Raw genomic sequence first — 10,963 nt, 5'->3', positions numbered from 1 at the left:
GGCTTAATGACTTGTGGACCGTGTTCGTGGGCGAAAGTCGAATCGCTGCAAATAACAGAGGTGTGAGTACTTTTGCCACTGGTAAAGGCGGCCCTGGACGGGCTGGTGTGCGGTGAACTGGTCTTTTCCTTTGATCCCACCTGTCCCTTTTGTGTGGCGTCTGCACAGTCCGGCGAGCTGCTCCTACATCCCGCAGAGCTCGCAGAGAAGCTGCAGCGGACACCGGGCTGGTTTCTCTCCGCCGGGTTGTCAGCGCCACTGTCAGAGTTTGTTGCTGTTGTTGTCTTCAGAGCAGTTTGAGGAACAATGAATCCAAGCGGCTGTGTGATGGGATACAGTAGGAAGTGTCCTTTCCCTATCAAAGGCCGAGAGGAGGGTAAGGCCGCGGGGTTGCGTCTCGGTCTGGAGTCCGAAAGGAGGCTCTCGACGCTAAAAGGGTTGAGTTTCTGCAGGCTGGAGGCTCTGTTGTTGTTGGAGCACAGGCTTGACCGGTGGCTGGCGTCGGGCGAGTCCAGCTCGGATCCGCCAGCATCCCGGTCCAAGTGTCTTTGGTTCTGATTTTGGGACTGGAGAGGGTGAGGTGATTGGTCGCAACTGGATTGGTTTCCCCCCACAGTGTCATAAGGCGGGCCCGTGTTGTGGTCACTGTCGGTCACATGCGACGTCCCGCTGTCGCTGTCTGATCCCGGGGTGTGAAATAAATCCGAAGAAGAGAGCCTGTTCTGGGACTTGAGCAGCCGGCGCTCCTGCTTTCGTTTCTTCTTCTCTAGCCGGTCCAGCTCTCTCCGGGCGATCTCCTCGGGGTCCATGGGCTCCCCGCTGCAGGTGGTGGGGTGGGCGTTGTGTGCAGGTCGACCTGGACCTTTCTTTGTGTTCTCCTTTTTCCTCCATTTGGCTCTGCGATTCTGAAACCATACCTGCAGAGAAAAAACAAAATAGTGAAAGGTGTGTAATGTGCACTGTCACTGCAGGGGGGGTAGGGGTGGGGGTAGGGGGGGATTAATTAGACCTAAAGTTATCGACGTCTTAACAATATGGTAATTAAACAAATAGTGAAGTTACATCTTGCTCTTGCTGTTTTATACGCAGGCCTTTAATTAGGCCCATGATTACAAGCCAGTCTGTGCAAAGAAAAGGCTGCAAAAAGTTGGGATGAAGCCTAACAAAAGAGGTTTTGGTTTTACACAATAATTAAGGTAAAGGTCAAGTTTACAAGTCTTAATAATTAACTTTTTTTTCGAGGTAACCTCTACAATTAAACTTAGTAAAGTATCACAGCTTCCACTATGAGTTATCAATAAAAATTGCCTAATAGCAGTAAAACAGGTCGATATTTTTATTTATGCAATCGAGATTGTGGACAAGAATATTTTAGTCTTTGTTTATCCAGCACTGTCAATATATTTGGCAAATTTAAAGTCATGATTATGACAAAATTAATTGTTGAAAATAAATTGAAGACAAAATATCAACCGGAATTAAAAGCTTAATTTTTTTAAATAAAGGTGCAATTAAAATTGATTTATTCGACTAATATAAGCCATGAAAGGTCAGACACTACACATCTACACTGACTAGCCTGCTTTTAATTTTTTTTAGTTGTTTTTTTTTTTTTTTTTAAATATTAATAAATACACATCATGACCCCAAATTGCCCTATGCTCCTTGAGGTTTTATTCTACATTTTTTTCAGTTTGGAGCATAAAGTTGAAACACTGAGTCTTTGTCATGAATACAATAACAATAATAACATAAACAGGGGGATAAAAACGCACAGACATACGTAAAATTACAACTAAAGAAATAGAAAAAAAAATAGAGGAACAGAATAGATGTTTACCTGAACCCTTGATTCTATCAAGTCCAACCGTAGAGCCAATGCCTCCCTCATGAACACATCGGGATAGTGGCTCTCATTAAAAGCCTTTTCTAATTCCTCCAGCTGCCAACCAGTGAAATTTGTGCGAGTTCTTCGTCTCTTGCAACCAGGGCTATCTTTGTCTGGGTCCCCCGAGTCTGACAGCAGAATGAGAACAAATGTAAACAAAGGGTAAATTATTCTTTTTTTTTTTTTTTTTTTTTTTTTTTTGTAAATTACCACATTTTAACATCATTTTAAGACGATAGGTTTCATGCATTGGGTTATAATTTTGCCAACTTTAGAGCTGAAGAGGGTGAGTGCATTTGACATTTTGCAGTAATGCACACATACAGCCTGCAGCTCCGTTCAAATCAGACAGAAAGCTTCACATGTTAACACGAGCATTTCCTCTCTCTAGTATTTACTGACTGACAGGAACATTGTTTTTGCTTGTGTGCATCTGCAGCTTTCGATGATGGAAATGAAGAGGGAAGGCGATGAATACTCCTCTGCCTGCCTGCGTGCGTGTTTGTGTATATTTGTGTGTGTGTGTGTGTGGGAGAGAGAGAGGTTTGTCTTGCCCTTTAAAACACGAAGAGGATAACTTGTATCGCAACATCCTGTCTTTGTTTCTTTCTGTTTTTGTCTCTGTGCAATCGGCCAACCTTGAGGAGAGGTTATTGTGCAGCATAATGTGGCTTACCTGTCAGTTTGTACTGCTGATTATCTCCATTCATCCCGCAGCCCGAAGACAAGAGGGGGTTGGAATTACCCACTGAAGCCGTGCAGGAACCATTTAGTAATCCGTCTATTGAGAAAGGAACCGCGGACGCAGATTGAAGTTGATGCCCGGCTAATTCGTAAACGTGATGGTGGCCCAGATGGTACGGGAAGCCCACCATCCCGCCGAGAGAGCCTCCGAACTGGGCGTGAGGTGGATCCAGTATCCTGCTGTCCATCATCCCGCAGGCAAAAGGAAACGACGTCTGGAGGCCGGTGATGGGAATTTAAAAAGCATGCAGTGAGTGTGGCCAACGAGTAGGGGACATGATGTGAAGGGAGGGCTGAGCTGTACTTTATCCACATGAACCTCCCAATAATTAGCCCAGGCTGTGGGAATATGAGACCCAATGAGAAGCGGTAATGGACTCTGACGTCAGAGACGCGCTCTGCAAACGCTCCCCGTATCGATTGCTAATTAAAGCTGACATCCACCTCAATAAACAATATCAGAGCTGTCACAACAAGACAGGAGTGCTTTGATAAGAACTACATCGCAACTACACGGGGGACCCACCGAGAGGAAGGGCTCACTGAATCCCGGGAAGAAAAGGCTACAGGCGGATAGGTTAGGCCAGAGGCTCCCGGACTTTTTGTTCGCTGCTAATAGATGCGAATTAGACCACATTAGACCTCCAGATTGATCATATTAGGATTTTTTTCTTAGGTTTTTATTTGCTGGTATTATTTGATTGCATTTTCAGATATGACTTGACACAGGAAAAGTGAAAGCTGATCCAAACATGTCGTCGTTACATATTGAAAATTGATAATAAATGTAATTAAACTAATATTTTTTCCTTGCGATCTTCTTCAGACTGCACGACACTACTTTGGGAAACCACTGACTCAAGATAACCCCCTCCCCCCCTATGTTAGTTATGGATCATCATTTAAATACATTAAACCTTTACAAACAGGCAGGTTCACAGGGCGTAAAACAAATAGGGCGGTTGTTGAAATATGGGTGCGTTTAAAGGGGGAGCTGAGATATTGCTGAAGGCACAAAAAAAGCGAAGGTGAAACTATAATATTTTACTGTTACAAGACGAAGGCTGTTATGAACAAAATATATGACCAGATAAAGGAAGGTTTCAACTGTTAAAACACCAGGGACAATTAGATAGAAACAAAATACCCATATGTACATTACATGACATTCACAACATGTCTTGTCAGTGCACAACATTGGAAAGCTCCTCCACTTGTGCAACCCCTGCACTCAATATGTGACTAGCCTAAATCCTATCTGCTCATTAGGTTTTCAAATAATTAATTCGACTTTATTTATCCCAAGTCTGGCGCTGTCATAATGTTAATCAGAGTTGAAATTTCGCACCCCACTCATTCCCTGACCCTTGGCACCCGGATTGGCATGTTGTAATAACCTGAATCTCTCAACAGAAGCTGCGATAATTGTTACCCTATTAGCATGCAAATTGTTTAATTAATATTATTATGAGGAAGTATATAATCCGCTCGTCACTTGACCCCCAAGCCCAAATAACAACCCTCTGTATTTCAATGTGTAGCCTTACATTTTAATGAACTCCTCAGAAATGATCTCGCCTATTTATCCATCTTCCTTTTTTTTTTTTTTTTTTTTTTTTTTTTTGGCAGCAGCAGTGGGGTTGTCTTTGAAGCGTTCCTCTTTGTATTTTAACTTTAATTTTAACGCACACGGACAAGATCTTATGAATAATTCCTCCCCATTCATTTCTTTTTTTGAACATCTAAAATTCAATAATTGCTTTTCGTCAATTCCAAGCGTACATAGGCTGTCCCCAACTCTGGCGCACACAGGAGCTCAATGAAAAGCAGCCCTTGACACAGTCTCCAGAGACATTGCATTTAAATCCGTTTTTCTACAACCGGGTGACATTGTCAGATTCTAGCTTTAATTAACCCGATAATAAGGCGAACAAGGCCAGCATTCAGTCGCGCTGTTGCCCTGCCTTGTTACCTTTTTACAACTGGCCCTGTTGGCAGCTGTTCAGAGGGGAAAAAATAATAATAATAATATGTTTTTTTTTTTCTTTCATTGTGACTCTTTTGTTGTAGCATCAGAGTCTCAGGACACATCATTTTACTGCATTTATGTATTGTTGATCCAAATCAATAAGAGCACAGGGTGTAGCCTATATATAGACTAATTGATTAACTTCCATCCAAAGAGATAAATTCCAGGACAAATGATGGTGGAGGCTGAGAAATCATGACAGATACAATAATAAATATTGTGCACAGAGTAAATTTTATGTCATTTTACAAACATATGAATATATAGACATATATAAGCCTGAAATGTAAAGTGCTTGGATTTCCAAAGAATATTGTGGAAAACAACTTGCCCTTTCTAAAACAACTTAACATGAATACTTTATTACATTTGCTGCCATTTGATATTTCACTGGTGTGACTGTTTTCACCTCAAGGCTTAACCAGTTCTAACCGCTTCACCTCAAGCACAGTTTAGATGATAAAACAGCCTTTCCTCCCCCTCTATTAGAGATTATTCTTCTTAACAGTGATTGAAAGATAGCAAGACCAGGAACACACACTGAAGCCTGGAGAGTGTATTATATCCATGATGAGATGATGTTTTCCTCTTATAGACACTGTATAGTCTATAAGACTTGAAGCCACATGTGTTATTGTTTTCTTCTATTGTTGCTTTATATGCTGAAATGTTTCTTTTTATCACTCGTAGGACTGTTAAATGTTGCTCTAATCTCTTAGGAGGGCCTTTAAGTTGGCTGTAAAGTCCACTATTCACCACAGTGATGAATTAAGAGAAAAAGCAGTGGTACTGATGGAGCACACAAGGGAAAGTCCCACTATACTATTAACACACACACACACACACACACACACACACACACACACACACACACACACACACACACACACACACACACACACACACACACAATCACACACACACACATAATCTCCCTACACACACTCACTTACTCTAATCAAGATGCCAGAAGTCTACAGCCTGACATTTTACAACACTCCTTTTTAGGGCCATTTGTATCCATCAAAGTTTCTTTTTTAGAGCTAAACAAGCAAAAGTCAACCACTTCTTCTTTTGCACTTTATCTTTTCCCCTCCCTAAATGACTGTTTTTAATGCCAACTTTTCGTGTTGTTTCTCTGCAACTGCTTGGCTGAGTCTCCTAAGAGGATTTTGCAGCTGCACCTGACTCAGTAACTAAACCAGATAAACAGATAAATTCATAGGAGTGTCAACTTAACATAGGTGTTCAAATGATACACCCCACCACCCCCACCCCTTCCAAAAAAAGACACAGGCCTTATCAAGACGCCCAACCAACACTGATGCCTATTTTACCAGCGCAGAATCAAATTCATTTTTAATTAGGCAGGCAAATTAATAGGCAGCAGTTTAGGAGTTTAATTACTCAATTAACTTCACGCACGTTAATTTTTAACTATCTAAATTAGGTTGCACATTATTCGATTTGATGATAATTATAGAATTAAATCTAAATTAATTGTTTTGGATGATTTGGATGAACTAGATGCAATTCCAATTAAACAGTAAAAAAAAAAAAAAAAAGCTGGTTGCCATTTTAAGCTCGCAAATCCTTTGATTCGATTTTAAGCAAGAAACTCTGCCTCGAAATTTTTCCTCTGATCCTACAAATTCTCTTCCAGTCTAATCCCACAATTAAAAGTTTCCTCCCATCTAATTATCTGTAATTGTGCCGCTGTCAAAGTAGAATGGAGAAGTGAAAGCGATTGATTTGGACTTTTAATTCGGTTCATTTCTGATAGAAGAGAAAGTAATTCCCTTCAAATTACCTCATTCAATCCTGACACCCTAATGCCCTTCAAAATCTTTTTTTACTCCCCAGCATTTATATATTAAAAATGAAGCTAGAATGACTAGTGCCTCCTAATAATAATAACCAAACTTCCATTAGAATAATAATTTCATTTCAATTAAAACTGACTTATCACCTTTGCTAAAACGTGCTTAATATGCCGAAAATTATCAATGCTTGAAGGAGCCCAAACTGGGGAGTCTAATTGTAATCAGCAAATCAGAGGTGCTTGTCGCTGCCGTGCCTTTGCAGAGAGGCAGTCTCGGAAATAGAACTAATTTACTCAACTCCCCCGGGAAATCCGCTCAACAGATTAACATTTTCAAAATATAGTAATGATATAATTTGAGAAATGGTGACGCCAATTTGTGAGGAGCCTTTGTGCAGAATAATTTGCTTTTTTTTTTTCCTCCTTCGCCACCGCCTGCATTTTGCCCCCGTTAATTACAGCTCCGCAGATGAAGTGTGTGCTGTTTGACTCAGTGCTTATTATTCAACTTCAATCTAATAATTCGACTCTACAGGAATATAAAAAAAAGTGTAGCCTATCCGAATTTTAAGCCATCCTCCATATAATCCCAAATGGTTTGGGATGGGTGAAAATGTGAATGTGTCCTTGTAGGTGTTATTGCAGCTCATATAGCTTCTGTGCATGACTATATGTATGTGTTCATGTGTAAAAAACACACAAATTAGGGGTTTCAGTGACCCTAAGCACCATGGACAGCGTTAAAGATCCAGAAACTTCCTGCAGCAACATCATTGTTTCCTATCAGATATCTACACGTGGAGACTAAAGTCACCTTTTGCCTACAAATCAAGCAGGTATAATAAACTATGTAATGCATCAGCTTTGCAGAATAACAGCACTTTCACAAGAGTAACATTCCCAAACTTTGCAGAACAAGCCGAGTACAAAAAAACAAGTGATAAAGTTGAGACAAGAACCTGAGAAATGCATTCGTTATCATCAAATACTAGCTGTGTTGTTGCTATAGCTTGTGTGAGTAGTTTATTCTGACTGTAGCCAAGTTGGAAATGATGGCAGGATAGCTAGCAGTCCCTCGCTGTTTCCTCACATTACAAAGAGATCTGTTAGAGAGAGCAGTGACTGTACTCTGCAGCCTGGCCATCTGCTGCTGTACAAAAAAATATGAAAAACCCCAGAGATATTTACTGTGGAACTACACTGCAGCAAGACAAGGAGACATGTTCTAACACAGAAAGACAGATTGAAACTTAATGTCAACTTCTAAGATGCATGCTTGACAAACTCAAGGCTTATGTTTTACTTCTGTTGATGAAAAAGATAAACCAAGAGTGCAGTTCCTCCACATACTTTGCAAAACAATATATTCTGTGTGTCTGATTGTGTAGTTTCTGAACCTCATCATGTTGAGTTTACTATCACATTCTGCAGAAACACAACCTCTACCACATCCTGTGTCCTGCATTTTGTTATAAATCAGTCAACATGACCCTTATTAATATAACTGCACATTGATGTGGCCACATAGCAGACCTTTAGGCCTCTTTGACCCCTCAAACTAAAATTTCATTCATTCCTCAAAGACAGTGCTTCACTGTGGATAAAAAGACCTGTGATGCCCTCTAGTGGCTGTTCATTGTTTGACGTATTTAGGAGGCGACGAAGCAACAGTGACAACACATATCAAACAAATGTCATGTACTACCACTGTTTACAACATCAGGGCAGTTCTCGTAATAGGACTTTGTGGACAAATGGTTATAACCCCCCTTGACTAAAAGATGTGTGTTGCTTGTTCTTCAGTTGGATGTTTGAGCTTCACTGTGCAGAATGATGTATGCACAGAGTTTGACACTAGAAGGCTGTTTTCACATTCATCTGCTGAAGGGGGAAAGTTTCTCTGGGCTCACCTTAAATCTGATCGGTGTGTATCTACGAGTATGATTTGTGACATCACAACTAGTTTGGATGCCGATCCTGGTCCAGTATGCAACTTACACAAGTGTGATGTGGAAGCTTGGACCCTCCAGTGCACATACATTGACTTTACAGTGAAGTAGGCCCAAGCTTGCCTTGGACCAGCTCCTAGTTATGCTGCTGTAGGCCTAGACTGCCGGGGGACTTCACCTGATGCACTGAGCTCCTCTCTCCTCCTCTCCCTCTCTGTCTGCACACATTTATGTACCATTAATGCATGTTAGTAACTTGACATCTTCTCTGTAACTTCTCTGTGCCTCCTCATCTCGCAGGAGATCTTTGGCTGCAGACCAGCTGCTGTCCCTGTGGTCAAACTTAACGCCCATTGCTGCTGCTATTATTAGTCATTTTTTCCCACTGCTACTGCTATCATTATTAGTCATATTTCTATTATTATTATTCTTAATATTGCTATTATTGTTGTTGCTGTCTCTCTCTCCCTTCTCCCCCTCCCTCTTTCTCTCTCAACCCAACCAGTCAAGGCAGATGGCTTGGTTTGGTTTGGATGGTTTGGATGGGTTGGTTTGGCGAGGTTTCTTCCACTGTCGCCAAGTGTTTGCTCATGGGGGAATGTTGGGTCTCTGTAAATTAAAGAGTACAGTCTAAACCTGCTTAATGTGAAAAGTGCCCTGAGATAACTTCTGTTGTGATTTGGTGCTATATAAATAAAAGTGACTTGACTGGGAGACATCTTCTGTCCAACAGTTAAACTTTTGAAATGAACAATATTTACTTATTTGTTGATTGTGGATTTTTCAAGGGACAAGGACGAGATCTAATTATTCCAAGCAGGCTATCATATCTTACAACATGTCTGGAGAGGATCTTTAAAGAGGAGAAACAACAGGTTTTAACGTCTATGTCTGAAATATCCAGTTACTAAAGCAAGAACTCTCCTCTCACTTCTTTGGCTGACCTCTTGATTCCCCTGTGTGTGGATATGGATGTTAATAGGAGAAAAACATGCCAACTTTAAAAATTGTGTCATAAATACTCAGTTGCATTTTTAAATGAAACTGAGGACATCATGCAGAGTGCAAAAAAGCACTTACTGTACAGGGGCCTAAAAGTAAGATGCTAAGAGTGCATCTAGCTCAAACACAAAGTAATGACGAGACTGAATTTTTAAGTATTTTGTTGAAAATGAAGCTGGAATGACTAATAATTTCATTTCAAATTAGACTGACTTATCTATGCTAAAACATGCTTGTTTTTCAATGAAGATGACTCCCTATTTTATTGTTGGTTTGAGTGTTTTTCTTTTTTTGTACGGTAAAGAACAGTTGGATTGACTCAAGATGTTAGATGTTAATCATCTGCACTGCTGAGAGATTCTATAATCCTCTAATACGACCCATCATCTGAAATTATTGCATCCTTAAATTTCGACAATTCAAGAAGAGGTCTACAGCATGTGAGAAATCTTTGGGGATGTGTGTGGAGGGCCAGGTGTTTTCAGAGTTGTGTGCCATCTGGCCGCAGCCTTACCAGCTTCCGAGGCAGGTGTTTCAGAGCAGGAGAGAAATTTATGCGCTCTATAACTGACTGTCTGTTCTCGGTGATGCACTCATGTGTTATATGTATCATCTCAAAGACAGAAGAGGAATTTCTAGGTGTGTCTTTAAATCTGTTACTTTATTGATCCCTTCATAATAATTTTGTTCCTTAGGATCTTTCATGTTTGAAATCAGATAATTAAACACTTTTCACCCTGTTATGACAATTTACACTCAAACACTGTTGTATTTGCAGTATACAGTATATATTGTTGTCTCTAAATCCTTTGCGATCCATCTCTATTCATAGTTCATCTTCAGCCCTAGTGAGCAGCAGCTTAAAGAAGAATCCTGCTGCCATCAACTGGTAAAACCTGCAAAGACACCATTCAGCCCGGTAGCTTTACCAAGAAGTTCTGCTCTGAAAAATGAACATTTTAAGGCAGTAAGCCATCAGTTTGCAAGGGATTTAGCCTGTGTGCCATCTAAAACAATGTTGAGGTCAATTTCCCTCTATTACACTTATTCATCGGAGAGAACCACTAAATTTAAATTCAAGAACATAATCTAAGATCCATTCCCGGTAAATTGCCAAAAGATTGGATGATTGGACTTGGGTTTAAATAATTCATGTCAAAATGTGATATTGGAATTATATGGCTCTAGCCCACTTTTTAATAAAATTGAGTTACACACATTTTCATGAATGCTGAATATTACTTTAGGCTTTTTCAAAGACTCTTTTGGGGTTAAATATTTCAAAAGATAGAAAGCATATAGTGTAATTTATTTTCTGTCTGGCATGTCAAATGTTCAAATTCAGTTTAGCAGAGCTGCTGTCCACCCGCCTTATAATCCAGGCTCCCAAAATTGAATTTATAATGATTCATATTAAGTCTAAATGAAACTTCAACTTTGCCAACCCCCCTAAAAAATTAAATAAAAATTCAGGTGTAAACAAAACTTTGAATATACCATACTATTAAGTAAAAATTGTTTTAATTTTA

At 40.1% G+C, this 10,963-nt stretch overlaps 1 protein-coding gene across 1 annotated transcript in view; it reads right to left on the bottom strand.

Annotated features, from left to right (window-relative positions):
* The window catches only part of uncx (UNC homeobox), a 3,507-nt gene extending 463 nt beyond the window's left edge, over window positions 1-3,044 (bottom strand). The window contains exons 1-3 of the mRNA XM_044331936.1: window positions 2,565-3,044; window positions 1,841-2,016; window positions 1-917 (exon numbers count right to left, since the gene is read on the bottom strand). The exon at window positions 1-917 is cut by the window's left edge and continues 463 nt beyond it. Of these exons, the coding sequence (XP_044187871.1) occupies window positions 1-917; window positions 1,841-2,016; window positions 2,565-2,823 (1,352 nt within the window). The 5' untranslated portion in view covers window positions 2,824-3,044. The remainder of the gene's footprint in view (window positions 918-1,840; window positions 2,017-2,564) is intronic.
* Between the last annotated feature and the right edge of the window lie 7,919 nt (window positions 3,045-10,963).

The sequence above is a fragment of the Thunnus albacares genome, chromosome 17, assembly GCF_914725855.1.
Source record: "Thunnus albacares chromosome 17, fThuAlb1.1, whole genome shotgun sequence".
Classification (NCBI taxonomy): domain Eukaryota; kingdom Metazoa; phylum Chordata; class Actinopteri; order Scombriformes; family Scombridae; genus Thunnus; species Thunnus albacares.
Note: the sequence above shows the minus strand (reverse complement) of the source record. Positions and strands in the feature narration are given on the sequence as shown.